At 33.0% G+C, this 19804-nt stretch overlaps 1 protein-coding gene across 1 annotated transcript in view; it reads left to right on the top strand.

Moving 5' to 3' along the window:
• Positions 1–18292, top strand: part of LOC145195315 (uncharacterized) — a 45109-nt gene extending 26817 nt beyond the window's left edge. The window contains exons 14-32 of the mRNA XM_090070002.1: positions 711–975; positions 4466–4543; positions 4631–4865; positions 5173–5301; positions 5412–5576; positions 5716–5892; positions 6047–6255; positions 12444–12521; positions 12611–12845; positions 13071–13199; positions 13310–13474; positions 13614–13790; positions 13947–14155; positions 16468–16545; positions 16633–16867; positions 17093–17221; positions 17332–17496; positions 17636–17812; positions 17969–18292. Of these exons, the coding sequence (XP_089926128.1) occupies positions 711–975; positions 4466–4543; positions 4631–4865; positions 5173–5301; positions 5412–5576; positions 5716–5892; positions 6047–6255; positions 12444–12521; positions 12611–12845; positions 13071–13199; positions 13310–13474; positions 13614–13790; positions 13947–14155; positions 16468–16545; positions 16633–16867; positions 17093–17221; positions 17332–17496; positions 17636–17812; positions 17969–18180 (3247 nt within the window). The 3' untranslated portion in view covers positions 18181–18292. The remainder of the gene's footprint in view (positions 1–710; positions 976–4465; positions 4544–4630; positions 4866–5172; positions 5302–5411; positions 5577–5715; positions 5893–6046; positions 6256–12443; positions 12522–12610; positions 12846–13070; positions 13200–13309; positions 13475–13613; positions 13791–13946; positions 14156–16467; positions 16546–16632; positions 16868–17092; positions 17222–17331; positions 17497–17635; positions 17813–17968) is intronic.
• Positions 18293–19804: the final 1512 nt, after the last annotated feature.

Raw genomic sequence — 19804 nt, forward strand, 5'->3', positions numbered from 1 at the left:
AAGCTTTAGGAGTTTTTTCTAACATCATATCAAGCATTCGGTTTTGGTTTTAAAGAAATTCTGCAAAAATTAGTACTTTACTGTAAATGGGGATGTGATGGAAGCAGCGGTCAAAGTGTTTATAAACAAAAACTTACTGAGACTGGAAAATCTGATGAAAGCATTTTTTATACTTCTCTTGTACCTTTACAATTAATACAAAACAACCTCGAAACGGGTGAAGTAACTATTGTGTGGAAAAATCCTAGACTATCATCTCCGCGATTCTGCAAACCAATACGATTGCAGTTTGTAAATGAAGGTGTACAGTCAATATTGAAAGAAGTTACCGACATTGAACTTCAGATTGAGGGTCTTGCACCATATGCTAATGAACAAAATTGAAAACCCATTTCAGTAACTTATTGTATGTCATTTACGATGATAGACGGTAAAGTCTGTAATGCAGTAACTGGTACCACTTCTGCACAACGCTGCTTCCTGTGCAAAGCTTCCTCTAAAGAATTTAATGACATCAACAACATTATAAAAATGGACATTACTACAGATAATTTAAGATTTGGCATATCTACATTGCATGCATGGATTCATTTTTTCGAGTGCCGTTTGCATCTGTCGTATAAGCTAACAATTGAAAAGTGGCAAGCTCGTCGAGAGGAAGATAAAAAGAATGTGAAAATACGTAAGGACGAAATACATACTCAATTTAGGATAAAACTGGGGCTAATCGTTGATCGATCAAAGCCAGGATATGGAAGCTCTAACGATGGAAATACAGCGCGCCGCTTTTTTCAAAATGCTGCTATATCTGCTGAAATAACAGGAGTCGATGAAAAATTAATTCACCGATTTCATGTTATTTTGCAGGTAATTTCGAGCGAGTTTGATATAGATGATGAAAAATTCAAAGACTATTGTGTAAATACTGCCCATTTATTTGTTGCTTTATATCCGTGGTATTACATGCCTACATCTGTACATAAATTGCTGATCCATGGAGCAGAAATTGTAAAATATGCCCTTTTACCGATTGGACAACTTTCTGAAGATGCCCAAGAGTCACGCAATAAGGACATTAAAAACTTCAGATTACATCATTCAAGAAAATGCTCTAGAGAATCGAATATGAGAGACATTTTTAATAGCTCTTATTAACATCAGATCCATTTCTCTCGAGCATCAGGAAATTGCCAGACCGGTAAAATCTCTACATCAAGAAGCTATACAATTGTTAAAACAACCTGAAGTCACCAGATAAGAGACAAGGAACTATTTCGATTTAGATACAAGTAGTTTAACATCAGATTCTGAATCGAATGATTCGAACATTGATAAATATGGCATACGTGATTTTTGTTACTAGGATTAAAGAAACAATTTTTTTACATATATGTGACTTAATTTTTTACCAATTTAAAAAAAATAATAAAATTAAAATAACCAATTTCTCAATACAAATAGTTTTTTTATTAATAGTATAAATTTGGAAATAATTTTACAATGTTTTTGCTCTAATTTAACTCCTGAATCATTAGCAATGACCTCGAAAACCAAACTACATGAGATTTCATATTTTCAACGTTTGAACAGTTTTGACCGCCATATTGGAGCCGCCAATTTGAATTTTTTAAATTTGACCTCAGATTCGTAATCAGCGACCTCGAAAACCCTTGTATAGGTAATTTGGGAACTTTGGCCACAAAATCAGGATTTCGTCCCACTGTGCGACGATATTAAAAAACCACTATTAAAAAATGGTGGAAGACAAGGTTTTTTATGGGTCCATTGACATTTGTATTTTTTGAATAACTCCCCATACCGCAGGTGATCGCAGCAATCCTTTTATATTCTAAAAGTTAAAGTGTTAATTAACTGAAAAAAAAAAAATCTCCTTGGAACTCGGTGGAACATTTTTGTAGCTGATACTTAAAACAAAAAAGTATGCATATGTTCTATATTATTTTAGAAAAATCTTCTAATTTGAACAAAAAAAAATCATATAGCAATTTTTTTATTCTATATAATTAAAATATATAAAGTTAAAAGATTATCTTAAAAGTAAAAATAGAATTTAATTTAGATTAAAAGGTCTCCGTTTCTACTAAATAAAAATCTCTCATTTTTTAGATTTCTTTGAAAATAATATTAAAATTTTTAACTTCTTTTAACCATAAAAAATAAAATATAAGTTTTATGAAAAAACTATTATACTTTTTAAATAAATTGTAATTTAATATTATTTAAAAAAGGGCACTATATTTACAAAAAAGTTGTGAGGGGTTTATTACCATTTTTTTGTTGTTTTGAGTCACTATGACGTCATTTCTGACTGGCAAAAAAAACATGGTTGGCAAAAAATATTCTTCACTGCGGAAGTCCGAGTTAGATATCTAGTTACTATAATTGATCAGTCTCGTAACGTTTCATAATATTCGGGACACAATTTTTAAATTCCGGGACAAAATTACTATCCCGGTTTATAACTTTATTCCGGGACAATCTTTTCCTTTGTCTCGTTATTTTTTTCCCCGGATATTTCTCATCTCGTTACGCTTGTCCCGGTTCATTTTGAGAAAACGATTCCGAAACGCTGACGCTAGTATTTCATAAAAAGTTCTGAATCCCTCAATAAAACTAAGTATGAATTTTAATTTTAGTTTAAATTTTATTTGCTTAATAGTAGTGAAGAAAAAATATTTATTAAAGTTGACAACTTTAATAAATACTTTTTGCGAACCTACTTGACTGTATTGTCAAGTAGGTTAGCAATCGTCATTTTAGACCGAAGAAACATAGTTATTAGGTCTGAATTGATTATTGCTAACCAACTTGAAGCTGTTGGCAGCCGTCAACATGGTGATTTATCAATTGCTTTGTGTAGAAATCTCAAATTTCAAATAACTAGCATTTATTACGTAGTTTATGTACCTTTTTGTTCTTAACTACCCAATACTGTGTGTATGGTAGGCAGCTGAGTTTCTTTTAAGATAAAAAATTTTTTATGTATTAGCTTTTCAGATAGATACTACAAAGCCATAAATGCTGTATGAACTATTAACTGAGCGCTGTGAGTACACAAACTCAGAGGTTCCTTCCAGAGTTTTGTTATTTGGTTGTATGTGTGTATACACACACACACACACACACACACACACACACACACACACACACACACACACACACACACACACACACACACACACACACACTGCATTAGGTAACTAAGAACTAAAAGTAATTTTAATTTATGATTTATGAATAAAATTATACATAGATATTAATTTTAATCGTAAATTGTACTTTAAAATTATATTGAATATTTTGAACTTTAACATTTAAATAAATAATTTCTTTTATTGTCAAATCATATTTTAAATCAATTCATTTCTTTTAGTTTTTTAAAAACAATTTATAGTCTAGATTTTCTTTCATAAATAACTCTGTTGAATTATCTTCTTTCCTATTTCTGTACGGCCCAAAAAATGTACATCGCTCACCGCTAAGAGCTCTGATCGCCGCCATCTTAAGAGCCCAATTTTGGCTTCAACTTTTTGAAAAAACAAGAACACGCTATTAAGTTATATTTTGAGACCAGTGAATGATATGCATTTGTTTAAAAAATTTTTCTCGAAATAATTTATCATAATTTGTTTAAGGTAAGGTACAACCCCTTGATTTTCGGTCATAATGAGTTCTTTTCCCGCTTATTTAGGCAAAGCCCTACTAATGAAAAAATTACTAATGAAAAAATTACTAATGAAAGAAATTTAGAGTAATCGAACAACAACTTAACGTAGTTTTGATGTAAAGCTCTATTTACTTATGAAAAATTGTAAAAGTATCAAATTTGAAGCTGAAATTTGTTTTGGCCCACAAAAAATATAAAGCTCAAAAGAAAAAAAAAAAAGAAAAAAAAAAAACCGAAAGACAGTCAGTTTAAAAAGAAACTTTGCGTCAAAAAAAAATGACATTTATATCTTCGCCGATAAAATAACCGAATCAACGCGTTAAAACATCTTCAATGTAATAGCTATGAAAAAGAAAGGGAGGTATTAGCGAAACCAGTGGGTTTGTTAGCAAATGTTGTAAAGTCAACAAAACTCATCCAAAAGCACAGCTATTTTGAAACTCCGTTCCTCCATCTGGTAGACTGATCAAACAAAGGCAACAACGCCTTTTTAATAATGGATATAAATTGAGACAGCGCATCGAATAATACACTTACGAACACCGCTCGCTAAATCCATTGCTCAAGATTTCTGCGTGACAGCACAAAACAGCTAAAGGTATTTAATCGTTATTTTGCGAAACTCAAACTCTGTATAACACTAATGAAATACTAGAATTTATGATACAAACACAAATTTAATAATAAATAATTATTTTATAACAACAGTAAAGCAAAGATGACTAAATAATAACATTAAAAAAACAAAAAATCTAAACGTTACAATTTTGTTATTAGATGATGTTCGCCGTTGTACTTTTGGGACTACTCTCACAAACCATTGCCTTCGCACAAAACGATGGCTTCTCGCAAACCGTAAGTTTGTCTTTTCTGCATTTCGTGTTTCATTTAAGTTATTTCTTTGCAAACACACAGCATTTAAATGTTTTGATTGTGTCTCAGGAAAGTCCAAGTCTACAAGCAGCTTCTGATTCGCTCGTCAACCTCATTCAAACTGCTGATAAAGAGGTTGCCGATGTGATGATTGAAATGGCCAAGAAAACTGCCGATCTTTACAAGGTGGTTACACCTCTGCTGTCACAAGTTTCGATCAACGGCAAAACCATCACGGTTAACAATGTGGACATCACCATCAACAAAGAAATCACGCAAGAGCAGCTTCAAGTCATTTTTAACAGTAGGCTAATTTTTTTTCTTTTTTTTTCTTTTTTTTTTTCTTTACTTTTTCTTTACTTTTTCTTTATTTTTTCTTTGTTTTTTCTTTGTTTTTTCTATATTTTTTCTTTATATTTTCTTTTACTTCAAATACCACATGTAATACGGGTAACAAATTGGAAATAGCGGTAGACAACCGTTCATTATAACGACCGACTGCAAAACAATAAGCCGGTCAGCGAAACGATTGAAGCAACCTGCATTCAAGTTTGCTAACTTGCAACGCTGAATTAGCGTTTAAGAAAATAACCGCTGACCACTTTCTTTAGAACTAATGCAAACCTTAAAGAAGATGGAGGAGTTGCAACTGACGGGGGTCGTCGACTTTGTTGATCTTGCAAAACGAATCCAAGAGGCTTTCACAAAAGCCATTACTAGTCCTTTCGCATACGCCGACGGTACGCACTTTTTAAGCTTTGTGATGCTTTGCTATCATTTATGCATATACTTAGCGTAGATGGAACTTACAAACGCTATATTGTAAACATCATGTTTTTTGTCTGTTTAGCAACTTGGGCGGAGACGAAAAGTAAAATCATTGATGCTTTTAAAAACGCCAAAGCGGTGGTGAGAAACTCTGTCGTTGTACTACTCGACCGCTACCATAGCCATCTTGATCAGTTGGCCGATAAGCTGGAAGAGCTTGTCGCTTTGCTTCCAGTAAATGGAGACAGTAAGTCATTAAAACCTCGACAGCTTTTTTAAAGCGACAGACAATAGGCTGAAAATATGAAAGCATTCTCTGATTTTGTCGATGCTATAGCTTTATGCGTCATTTTGTCAAAAGTGTGTACTTGTATATTGCTTTTTAGTCTGGAGAAACGTCCGAACCAAAGTGCACAACATCGTGGAGCAGTTGAGAAACAAAATTGCGCCTGCTGCAATCAGCAATATCGAGGCAGCAGAAAAGATCGCAGAGCTGGACTTCACGTCAGCAATCGAGGAAATGAGCAAGGATCAACCTATTGTCAAAAGAAGCGTCACAGACAGTAAGTGCTCGTTTGTTACAAAGAGAGCGTGTCTTTTCTTAAACTTCCAAGAGCGAGTTTGTTAGTTTTGCTTTTTGGTGCTTACCGACGCCATTTGACCCTCATCCTCCCAGCATTTGAAAAAGCTTCTTACTAACTTGCTTTTGTTTAACAGTTTGGTCAAAAGTAAAGTCGGCTGTCAACAAATTGGGATCTGCAGTTAAAGATGCCACCATGAAAGTTATCGAGGAAAACAAGCCGAAGGTGATTGACGCTCTTCAAAACGTCAAAAGAATCGTAATTGATGCAGCCAAACAAATTGTGATCGAAGTGAACGGAGCAATCGTGAAAGTTATTGTCGGAGAACTGACCTCTATATCAAGCTAAGCGAGACTGAAATGTAATTTAGTTTTTTATAAGGAAATTTTAAGTTTAAAAGTTGAAGGTTTTTTAAGTTTCGGAAATCCCCATAAATTTACTTGCCAATTAAAAACTTTTGAAAACTATTTTCATCAGTTAGAGGATCATTAACTTGTTTATAAGCAGTTTGTAACCCGATCCATCGAGACGTTGCGTTTCACCTTAAGTTAAGTTACGAAGTCACGTTTTACCTTAAGTTTTTTTTATCGGTTTTTAACATAAATTTCAGAACTAATTTATTCATCCTTTTCTAAATTCACTTATCTTTTAAAACTACTTTTTCTAATTTTGACTCAAAAAGAAACACTTTTCGATTAATTTTAATCAAAACTTTTTATGATGGAGATATATGTGGGGCTAATAAATCATTTATTCTATTTAAAAACTATGTTCTACTTCGTTCAACTTCGTTGAACGTAGTTGAAAGAACGTAACAGTGATGCTTATTATACATAGCTTAAAAGGTCAATAAGGTAAAAAACCTTTGTTAAAGATCTTTTTATCTTTTCTGCCGGTTTAAAATAACCACCAACTTTTGTTTAAGGGTAGCCGTGTACTTTTTTAAAGACATAATCATAACCCTTGCTTCCTAAAGCATCACTCAAATATTCCTTAAGAATTTACCTTTGTAAATAACCTCCCTGAAATATAAAACTCATCAACAAAATCAAAAACAAAAACCGGTTGGAGGAGCCGGTTTTTGTTTTTGACTTCAGACAATAACTTCAGTGAGCGTTTCGTGAGCTGACTTTTGGGAGGGGAAAGGCTGTAACATCAATACTTCATTTATAAGAAAATGCAGACCTATAATTGAAGTGAAGGAAAGTAAAAAAAATCAACGAAAGACTTTTTGTGTTTGCCAGTTATCAACCAATTCACGCAAAATGTAAGAAAAATTAAGTAGCCTGGGTACTTATCACACCAAACTAATCAGAATTTGTTTCGGTTTTGTGTCTTAAAATTTTTCATCTTTTTAATCTTCGCTTGTGTAACAACTTTTTACTGGCGCCTAAAGCAAAGAAAAACTTTCGGAGGATATTATTTAGAGCAGATCGAGCAACACACAGTAAGTCTCTATCGCATGTGCTTAGAGCCTTAAATGTATATAAAAATTTTATAAACCAAGACTGCTGTTAAAATTTTTAAAGCAAAATTGCTCTTTTTTCTAAAGACTTATGATAATGATTTTTTCGAAATCTGCCATAAATACAAAACAATGTTATTGTTTGAAAATCTTATGATAAGATTTTGACAGAACAACTTCGTAGTTTTTAGAAACGCAGTTTTACGTTGAGTTTATAACTGAAAGCCTTTATTTTTTTGTAAAAAATTTTATTACCGCTAAATCTTATGCGGATGATTTAAAAGTATTAAGCAATACTAGTCATTTTTGTTTGCTTTTATATTTTGGTTGACGATTTTATTATTTACCTCAGCGACACCATCGAACATTGATTTAGCGACTGGTGGGTGTTTAAAGATTTGAAGAAGTCTCTCCAATAACATGATTTTAAGTGCGCAGAAGAAATGAAGGAGGCCACGCCATAGTGGTTCAGTTCACTACTAGTTGATCAATTTGAAATGAAACGAAAACGTTTGCATCACAATAGTAAAAATATCATTAAGCGTGATGGAGTCTTCATTTTTTTGATGTGAAAATTGGACTCTATATTACAAGCGAACTATGGAAATAACACGCTTCCTAAAGTCATTATTATTATAAAAAATATTGGTCAATTCCTAAAACTTTTTGAAAATGCCAAATACCAAGACTGGAAGATTACTCATTTGTATTATATTTTGATTTCGTTCATAAATACGTTGATAGCAATATATTTTATTGTTCGTTTGGCTTTCAGAAGAATGACAAGGACTTTTTTGTTATCTTAAAGAAAGTCGCAATCTTTCCAATCTTCTTTTTGCTATATTTTGTTGCCAAGGATTGAGTTTAATTGTCAATCTAAAAAAAGTGACAAAAGTTTCATCAAAAGTGACCAAGTTAATTTGTGTGTGCTTATTTTTGCAGGTTTGCTATTACTGGTTTATTTTTACAGATTTATCTTTTCACGTGACAAACGAAATGAAAAGTAGTTAAAACTAAAAAAGTTAGCAAACAAATATATTTTATTATATTAGCTACTCGCACGAAACTAACATAATGTAAAAGTTCTTTCAAAATTGAGTACCTCTTATTTGCTCGCATGAACGGCTTTATATACGGTGGTTCATTATGAATCTCTGAGAACGGGTTACTTCATACATTAGGAACTGTATTTATGCACGAGGTAGGCTAAAAAAACGTTTTAATTTGTTGTAGTTAAAATGATAAATTCTCTTTAAATTTTTTCCCCTTAAATTTTTTCCCAAAATGGAGAGATGTTTAAAGGGTTTCTTTTGCTAACAAAAAAATAGTTAAAAAAAATACTGATGACTTTTAAATGAAGTTAATCTTTTTAGTTCTTTTCGAATTTCCATCAATAAAATAACTTCATTGAACTACATGTTAGAAGAGTCAAACCTTTATTTTTATTCGTTTACATTGTTTTTGAGCTTAATTTAGTTACAAACAAAACAGAAATACGAAAAAAATATACCCATGAGCGGCAGACAGCTGCACATCCGACGATACTTGAAGATAAGGCTACAATTGATGCACAGACGAGAAATGCAAAAACTGCGACAGTGGCATATGAAACCGTCAATAATATAGAGTAAACCTTAACACCAAAGCATTAATGTTATATAAACGTAGTGCTAATAAAAATATAAGCACTAATATTTATACTAATAACAAAACTAGTAATTAATACAAAACTAGTATTATTAATAATTTTATGAACAACAATATTTTTATTAATAAAATTAATACTAGTATTAATATAAGAATTTGTAATAACACTGAGTGGGCGGCGCTTTTATAATAATTATCTAAATTATGATTATTATTATTTTATATCATTATTATATGATTATATAAAACATAACTATTTAAATTACGAGGTAAGGGATTAGGTATATAGGGATGGTTTGATGAGCTTTGATGATGAGATGGTTAGAGGAGGTTTGATTTGGCACCACAGCAATAGTTGCTATCAACTTACTCAAAAAGCTCGGATAACTAAGTTGGTCCTTGAAAAAATGAGAGGATGATTTATGGAACAATATGGAACACTTAAACTTCTTCCGTTTTTCGTAAAAGAGATTTTTAAAAGCAAACGTATCATTCAAGAAGTTTTTAGTTTTTGGCCTCATTTGTAAGTAAAGCACTGAAAACATTAAAAAGTGTCAACTGGCGGAGAACATAAAGAAATCTGCCCAAAATTACTTTATGTTCTTCACTATTTTTTTTTCCTTTACTACCAACCCTAAAAACATACTTAATCATAAAATAAAGCAAGTCTTTTTCATCAATAAGGAACTTAAACTAAAGTTAAACTTGCATAGGACAAGGACAGCCATCTTTAAATTGGGAAGAAAGCTTGTTTTCCTTTCATATATTATCAAGTCATTCTTCGAGTAACACCCTATTTTGCAGCACCTCGCTCTGACCCAAACTTCCTTTCGATTTGTGGCGCTGTAAAAGTATTACTATAAATTAGATTAGACTCTGAAATATTCTGATAATATAAAATGTTCGTTTATTTGATGGAAAAAAAAAAAAAAAAAGATATAAAATAACGTTGATTTAGTTTGAACTTAGATTGAAATATTAAGAACTGCTTTTTGTAGATCGTTTGATATTTTTTCGCACATTATAAAAAGTTGATCCACAATTTAAAAAGAGCTTTATTAACAAAAGTTTTGTTCTTCAACTTTCTTTACAGACAATCGGTTTTACACCTAGAGGCATTAATTAGAATTTTTTTTTAGAATTTTTTTGCAATAATTAGCATAATTAAAACAGCCATTAAAGCATTGCACAAATAAAAGTTGCAAGGAACAATTTTTGTTTCTCTCTTGGAAAACAAAACCATTTATTTTTGTGTCGCGTTTACTCGTGTTGTGCCGTGTTTTATATGTTTTCTGATAAATCGAGTTAAAACAGATTATACTGGTAATTTTACTTCAGTATAGCCCGACAATGTCTTATAAACAATGTCTTATAAACTTTATTTAAAGGTCATAAAAAGCATCGTCTTAAAAGTTACCAAAACCCGCATGAAATCAATTTTTTTTCCAAACTTAGTAAAACGTATCATTCAAAAATTTTACTTAGGGTTTTACGAATATTAACTCAAGACTACCTGACGCGACTGCTCTAAAAGTTGGCGTGCTTTCCTTTTAAACTCAGTTTAGTTGCCGACTTATCACTTATATCGTTTCATTTCAGATTCAGAATTTCAAATAAATTTATGTTTTAAAGAACGAATTTTTTTAACTTTATAAAGATAGTAGCAAAGAGACTTTGTTTACTTCGGAAATTATACCGCTTCATAACTTCTTTAAAAAGTAAAGCGAGAAGTTAGACTATTCTTCCGTTTGCACTTTAGTATCTTTGTTTGCTTTTTTTTTTTATATATATGTATAGATAAATACGTGTGTAATGATAATTGAAAAATCATTTTGTCTGCCTGTAAAGTCAACATTGACTTTTATAGTATCAACGAAAGGCAAGGTAAAATTATTCTGTAAATAGTAAAGCATAACGTGCTATGTTTTTTATTTCTTCCCGTTTAAATTAAAGCAGCTTTAGTAGACTCCTCGAACTCAAATTTGGTTAATAACCAACTTTGAGCGAATTGAAGAAATTATTTACAAAGCTATTGATAAATGTAAAAATTTATACGTTACTGCGAGAAGGAGTCAAGACTTCGATGCTGTTAACTGCGATAAACTATATATTCACAACCACTTGAAATCAGATTTTCAAACTTTCAGATTATAACTTCTAGCAGACTTCCAAAAACTACGCCGTTATAAAATATATTGTGAAATTTTCAAACTTTTCGCTGTTTTGACGTGGGAGGTTCTTGACTCTGGCTGAGGTTCACCAAACCCAGCAAGACCCACAAAGTCAGCAGTTACTGAATATTTCTTAACAACTTGTACAAAATATTACCAGCATTTGCATCTATGTCGTATGCTTTTGAGAGTTTGAAATGTCGTATGTACCGGTGTATACGTATGTAAACAAGGCTCTAAGCCGTTTAAAAAAGATAAAAAATGTTCTTAAGAGAAGTAAGCAAAAAAGAACATCAACCTGTGGAAAACACGCATCCACTTATAGCTACACTTTTTGATTATAACTACACTTTTCGCTTAAAAGTTGAAAGTCACTCACACACCGATTCAACACCGGTATAGCAGTCCAAAGTGTACACCGGTATAGCAGTCCAAAGTGTACATCGGTATAGCAGTCCAAAGTGTACACCGGTATAGCAGTCCAAAGTGTACACCGGTATAGCAGTCCAAAGTGTAGTTAAGAACTACACTTTGGACTGCTACACCGGTTATCTTGAAAAACCGGCATTTTACATTTTAATGTAAGTAAACATTGTTTAGTTAACTCCGTTAAAAATATTCGCGGCTCTATAATACTAACGGGATGTTAACACTTGTGTTTGGTTACACGAGTCTAGTAGAACAGTCATCCGACAGTATCTTGAACTTTAGACAATGGGTTTGAGGGGGATTTTGAAACTTACAAAAAAGTTAGTTTTCGCTTTTGAATCTTAAAAATGTCTCATCACGTTTATCACTTCGTAAATTAACAGTTTGCTTTTTGAAAAGTCTTTTGTGTAGCAACTTTTGCAGACGCCAAAACGAAGTGCAGGTTTTAACAAAGCCAGTGGGTTTGTCAACAAATGCTGTTAAGTCAACAGATTTCATCCAAAAGTACAACGGTTTTGAAACTCCATTCCTCCACCTGTTAACCTGATCAAACAAGTTCAATTACGCCCTTTGAACAAAGTGAATAAAATCAGACCGCGCTTTAAATAGCTTACACACAAAGACTTCGCTCGTTTGATCGATTGCACTGTAAACTGACAGATCACAACAACTAAAGGTATTTTGTCGTTATCTAGCAAAGCATATATTGGAGACAGCATTACTATTGAATATTCCTCCTTTATGAGTAAACTTGGTAATTCAATGTTAGTTGTTAAATACATAAAACAGTTCTTATTTAAATGCAACGGTTTTATTATTAGATGATGTTCGCTATTGTACTTTTGGGACTCCTCTCACAAACCATCGCCTTCGCACAAAACGATGGCTTCTCGCAAACCGTAAGTTTGTCTTTTCTGCATTTCGTGTTTCATTTAACTCGTTTCTTACAATATAGCAAACGCATTTAAATGGTTTGATTGTGTCTCAGGAAAGTCCAAGTCTACAAGCAGCTTCTGATTCGCTCGTCAACCTCGTTCAAACTGCTGATAAAGAGGTTGCCGATGTGATGATTGAAATGGCCAAGAAAACTGCCGATCTTTACAAGGTGTTTACACCTCTGCTGTCACAAGTTTCGATCAACGGCAAAACCATCACGGTTAACAATGTGGACATCACCATCAACAAAGAAATCACGCAAGAGCAGCTTCAAGTCATTTTTAACAGTAGGCTAATTTTTTTTTGTTTTTTTGTTTTTTTCTTTTACTTCAAATAAAATATGTAATACGGATAACAAATTGGAAATAGCGGTAGACAACCGTTCATTACAACGACCGACTGCAAAACAATAAGCCGGTCAGCGAAACGATTGAAGCAACCTGCATTCAAGTTTGCTAAATTGCAACGCTGAATTAGCGTTTAAGAAAATAACCGCTGACCACTTTCTTTAGAACTAATGCAAACCTTAAAGAAGATGGAGGAGTTGCAACTGACGGGCGTCGTCGACTTTGTTGATCTTGCAAAACGAATCCAAGAGGCTTTCACAAAAGCCATTACCAGTCCTTTCGCATACGCCGACGGTACGCACTTTTTATGCATTGTGTTTCTTTGCTATCATTTATGCATATACTTAGCCTAGATGGAACATACAAACGCTATATTGTAAACATCATGTTTTTTGTCTGTTTAGCAACTTGGGCGGAGACGAAAAGTAAAATCATTGATGCTTTTAAAAACGCCAACGCGATGGTGAGAAACTCTGTCGTTGTACTACTCGACCGCTACCACAGCCATCTTGATCAGTTGGCCGATAAGCTGGAAGAGCTTGTCGCTTTGCTTCCAGTAAATGGAGACAGTAAGTCATTAAAACCTCGATAGCTTTTTTAAAGCGACAGACAATAGGCTGAAAATACGAAAGCATTCTCTGATTTTGTTGATGCTATAGCTTTATGCATCATTTTGTCAAAAGTGTGTACTTGTATATTGCTTTTTAGTCTGGAAAAACATCCGAACCAAAGTGCACAACATCGTGGAGCAGTTGAGAAACAAAATTGCACCTGCTGCAATCAGCAACATCGAGGCAGCAGAAAAGATTGCAGAGCTGGATTTCACATTAGCAATCGAGGAACTGAGCAAGGATCAACCTATTGTCAAAAGAAGCGTCACAGACAGTAAGTGCTCGTTTGTTACAAAGAGAGCGTGTCTTTTCTTAAACTTCCAAGAGCGAGTTTGTTAGTTTTGCTTTTTGGTGCTTACCGGCGCCATTTGACCCCCTCATCCTCCCAGCATTTGAAAAAGCTTCTTACTAACTTGCTTTCATTTAACAGTTTGGTCAAAAGTAAAGTCGGCAGTCAACAAATTGGGATCTGCAGTTAAAGATGCCACCATGAAAGTTATCGAGGAAAACAAGCCGAAGGTGATTGACGCTCTTCAAAACGTCAAAAGAATCGTAATTGATGCAGCCAAACAAATTGTGATCGAAGTGAACGGAGCAATCGTGAAAGTTATCGTCGGAGAACTGACCTCTATATCAAGCTAAGCGAGACTGAAATGTAATTTAGATTTTTAAAAGGAAACTATTTATCAAGCTAAGAGTGGTTAAAAAACTAATGTACATTCTTAATGCAATTAATACTCTAAATGCAAAAAAAGGTTTTTCATATTTCAAACCCCCCAGACATTTTGGCGTTTTAACGCTGGAACTAGTCAGTTTGTGCTGTAAGGTTCCTGCAAAAGCACGAGCTCAAAACTATGCATGGGAATAAGTATATGTCTCATGAAATGTTATTTCTAGTATTTTGAATAAACTGATCTGGTAAAAATGAGCTAATGCGTAAGCTGGCCTAGGCTTTCAGATGATAAACCAGTAATAATAAACCAGTTCGTTCAAAGATCAAAACGCTTGAAGAGAGGATTATGTTTCAGGTCAGAACAATGTAAACAAAACATAAACGTTCTATTAATATCTATGATCTGTTTTTAAAATAAGGTTAAAAAAACTAAAGTTTTTAAATGCGTCCAAGAACTTCATCCTCACCTCTTCACTTTGCGAGTACCCAAACTATCAAATTTGTCTCGTCTGTTACCCCTTGAGCCCTTAGATGCTTTTTTATTGTCTAGTTTGATACCTTGAAATCAAGGAAAGAAATTGCCAATATATATTTTTACATATTTTGTACATATTTTGTTCTGCTAATGCAAGTTTTGGCATTCAGAAACGTTGCATTTTTTGTGTAGTTGAAGCAATCTTTTAGATAATAAACCAGAAATAAGCCAGTTTCTTCAAAATTGGAAAAAGCGACTTTTATCTAAGACAGAATTAAGTAAACGAGACTTAGAATATCCTAAATTTAGTGCATAAAAAATGTTTCCGAACTTTTCCTAGTTTCCAAACGTTGTTTAAAAAAGCTGTTTAAAAAAGATTTGATAAAATGGTTCGCTAGTAATGGTAAGAAAAGTGATCAAAAGCCAAATAATTGGTATTTTTACGCCTGTATAGTTTTTCAATGATTTTTTTTTCTACAAATGAAAAGAGTTGATTGTATACTTCTGGCCAAATATTATTGTAATAACTTTAAAAGAAGAAAATGTTAAAAATCCTTCAAATATTAAAATTTTAATCGTTTAGGGTTATTTCGATCACAGGAGTAATAGCCGAGTCCGAATGTACATTCTTCTAAATTATTATTATATAAACGTGGTCACACTGTTGCATTTATTTAAGATAAAGAAGTTATACTTACTAATAATACTTACTGTATGTCTTTCTCCTTTTTCATTTTGAGATAAATCATTATTAAACTTTTAAACCTTTATAAGTTTCGAAGTTTTAGGAAATTTTAGAAAAACTTTAAATATGCATCAAATCATTTATTTGATTTGAATTCAAATACAAAATAAGCTATTATGGTTAGTAAAGCTAGAAAGTGTAAAAAGTCGAAACTTTCAAAATGTGACCCTGCCGTTTCTTCCCGTGGAGTCTTCATTTGTTTATATCATTAACACAAATATAATCATGGTTATAACAATAAGTTTATTGTATGAACCGAATCAAGCGAACGCTTCGTTTTCTCTTAATAGAGATTACGATAATTTAAGGTTGAATTATACATTATTGGAATCATACTTGAAGAACAAAAGTTTTTAGAGAAACAACAGCAGAAAAGTTTGAAAGTTTCTATCGAAAGCAGTTATAGATAAATTTGACTTTCGGTCATAGTGAGTTCTTTTTCCGCTTATTTAGGCAAAGCTCTACTAATAATAAGAATTTGGACGAGAAATCGAACGACAACTTAAAAAAAGCGAAGAAAGTCAGTTTATGAAGAAACTTTGTGACAAAAAAAAAATGACATTTATATCTTCGCCGATAAAATAACCGAATCAACGCGTTAAAACATCTTCAATGTAATAGCTATGAAAAAGAAAGGGAGGTATTAGCGAAACCAGTGGGTTTGTTAGCAAATGTTATAAAGTCAACAAAACTCATCCAAAAGCACAGCTATTTTGAAACTCCGTTCCTCCATCTGGTAGACTGATCAAACAAAGGCAACAACGCCTTTTTAATAATGGATATAAATTGAGACAGCGCATCGAATAATATACTTACGAACACCTCTCGCTAAATCCATTGCTCAAGATTTCTACGTGACAGCACAAAACAGCTAAAGGTATTTAATCGTTATTTTGCGAAACTCAAACTCTGTATAACACTAATGAAATACTAGAATTTATGATACAAACACAAATTTAATAATGAATAATTATTTTATAACAACAGTAAAGCAAAGAGTGAATAAATAATAACATTAAAAAAAACAAAAAATCTAAACGTTACAATTTTGTTATTAGATGATGTTCGCCGTTGTACTTTTGGGACTCCTCTCACAAACCATCGCCTTCGCACAAAACGATGGCTTCTCGCAAACCGTAAGTTTGTCTTTTCTGCATTTCGTGTTTCATTTAAGTTATTTCTTTGCAAACACACAGCATTTAAATGTTTTGATTGTGTCTCAGGAAAGTCCAAGTCTACAAGCAGCTTCTGATTCGCTCGTCAACCTCGTTCAAACTGCTGATAAAGAGGTTGCCGATGTGATGATTGAAATGGCCAAGAAAACTGCCGATCTTTACAAGGTGTTTACACCTCTGCTGTCACAAGTTTCGATCAACGGCAAAACCATCACGGTTAACAATGTGGACATCACCATCAACAAAGAAATCACGCAAGAGCAGCTTCAAGTCATTTTTAACAGTAGGCTAATTTTTTTTTGTTTTTTTGTTTTTTTCTTTTACTTCAAATAAAATATGTAATACGGATAACAAATTGGAAATAGCGGTAGACAACCGTTCATTACAACGACCGACTGCAAAACAATAAGCCGGTCAGCGAAACGATTGAAGCAACCTGCATTCAAGTTTGCTAAATTGCAACGCTGAATTAGCGTTTAAGAAAATAACCGCTGACCACTTTCTTTAGAACTAATGCAAACCTTAAAGAAGATGGAGGAGTTGCAACTGACGGGCGTCGTCGACTTTGTTGATCTTGCAAAACGAATCCAAGAGGCTTTCACAAAAGCCATTACCAGTCCTTTCGCATACGCCGACGGTACGCACTTTTTATGCATTGTGTTTCTTTGCTATCATTTATGCATATACTTAGCCTAGATGGAACATACAAACGCTATATTGTAAACATCATGTTTTTTGTCTGTTTAGCAACTTGGGCGGAGACGAAAAGTAAAATCATTGATGCTTTTAAAAACGCCAACGCGATGGTGAGAAACTCTGTCGTTGTACTACTCGACCGCTACCACAGCCATCTTGATCAGTTGGCCGATAAGCTGGAAGAGCTTGTCGCTTTGCTTCCAGTAAATGGAGACAGTAAGTCATTAAAACCTCGATAGCTTTTTTAAAGCGACAGACAATAGGCTGAAAATACGAAAGCATTCTCTGATTTTGTTGATGCTATAGCTTTATGCATCATTTTGTCAAAAGTGTGTACTTGTATATTGCTTTTTAGTCTGGAGAAACGTCCGAACCAAAGTGCACAACATCGTGGAGCAGTTGAGAAACAAAATTGCGCCTGCTGCAATCAGCAACATCGAGGCAGCAGAAAAGATTGCAGAGCTGGATTTCACATCAGCAATCGAGGAACTGAGCAAGGATCAACCTATTGTCAAAAGAAGCGTCACAGACAGTAAGTGCTCGTTTGTTACAAAGAGAGCGTGTCTTTTCTTAAACTTCCAAGAGCGAGTTTGTTAGTTTTGCTTTTTGGTGCTTACCGGCGCCATTTGACCCCCTCATCCTCCCAGCATTTGAAAAAGCTTCTTACTAACTTGCTTTCATTTAACAGTTTGGTCAAAAGTAAAGTCGGCAGTCAACAAATTGGGATCTGCAGTTAAAGATGCCACCATGAAAGTTATCGAGGAAAACAAGCCGAAGGTGATTGACGCTCTTCAAAACGTCAAAAGAATCGTAATTGATGCAGCCAAACAAATTGTGATCGAAGTGAACGGAGCAATCGTGAAAGTTATCGTCGGAGAACTGACCTCTATATCAAGCTAAGCGAGACTGAAATGTAATTTAGATTTTTAAAAGGAAACTATTTATCAAGCTAAGAGTGGTTAAAAAACTAATGTACATTCTTAATGCAATTAATACTCTAAATGCAAAAAAAGGTTTTTCATATTTCAAACCCCCCAGACATTTTGGCGTTTTAACGCTGGAACTAGTCAGTTTGTGCTGTAAGGTTCCTGCAAAAGCACGAGCTCAAAACTATGCATGGGAATAAGTATATGTCTCATGAAATGTTATTTCTAGTATTTTGAATAAACTGATCTGGTAAAAATGAGCTAATGCCACTGATCTCAAAATATAACTGGATAGCGTATAGGAAAAAATTTTTTGAAGCCAGTTTTGGCCTCCCAAGATGGCGGCGGAATTAAGGAATGGTGATATGAAAATTAAGAAACTGATGATAATCAAGTTTTATATCTTAAGCTCAAATATTGATAAATATATAATTTTCTAATAAAAATCTAGTTTTTTTGTTTAACATAAGATTTTTTTCATAAAAATATCGGAATATTACATATTTACATAAATTTCAAATATAAATATTTTTTTATTTAACAAAACATGTTCTTACAATAAGTTGCTCTATATTAACTTTCTGTTTTTCGTATAGCATTTGTTATATAATTTATGTATCGACGTTGATCAACGTTATTTCAACGTTGTTTCAACGTTGTGTGCTTGCTTGGAGTAAATAAAGATAGCAAATCTATTACAGATGAGTTATCTGAATATATGACTGAAAAATTGAAAAAGCTTGACAAAAGGAAAAAATCTTGAAGTTCATTACGATAAATCAACCCAATATAAAATCAACCCAACATAAAAGCAATAAAAGATTTTATAATCTGGAAATGTTTTATAACGTTCTTTTGTCCATAAAATCATAAAATGTTGAGGCAGACAGAGCATTTAATTCAACTGCCCTTTTTTAAAAAAACTTAGAACAAATTTGACAGATTGTCATTCGGACGGAATTGCTTTTTTAAGAAGCCATCTTATGCCATAAAAATAACTATACCAATTCAACTGAGATACATATTGTGAGGAGGAAAATTAAAAAATAAGCATAAATTTTAACTTTTACTTGACTCAAACATATTACTTATCAGTCGAAGAAAATTGTGAAATAGCTGAAACACAAGGTGGAAACACATGTGCAGTTGCATGAAAAGTATGAGCCACCCAATAATTAAAACTGCTTTTTGCAGTAACGACTGGAAGCTAAATATTATCTACATCGATGAAATGATAAAAGTTCAATTTGAATAGTTTGCGACGATTCTGTAACTGTTTCATGATTTTTACTAACAAGTCGAAACAAGAGATAAAAGTTAATCAAAAGAAAACTAAAAACACTAGACGAGCTTGTAGATAAAATTATCAAAGAAATGTGACCCTGCCGTTTCTTCCCGTGGAGTCTTCAAATAGCTTTGAGTTTCAGTATCATTTTTATTACTTTATACTTTTATTAAAAAAAAAATCTGCAATCGATGCTTCTTTTTAGTAAACAAACATACTTTGACACTTTAATCTTTTGCAATTCAGGTTCATTACCTAAGTCAATAATAAAAACATCCTGAAAGTAACCATTTTGTTCTAAACTGAAAATGGT

The sequence above is a fragment of the Hydra viridissima genome, unplaced genomic scaffold, assembly GCF_058129835.1.
Source record: "Hydra viridissima isolate aposymbiotic clone 2 unplaced genomic scaffold, HvirCarnegie_v1 scaffold_13, whole genome shotgun sequence".
Classification (NCBI taxonomy): domain Eukaryota; kingdom Metazoa; phylum Cnidaria; class Hydrozoa; order Anthoathecata; family Hydridae; genus Hydra; species Hydra viridissima.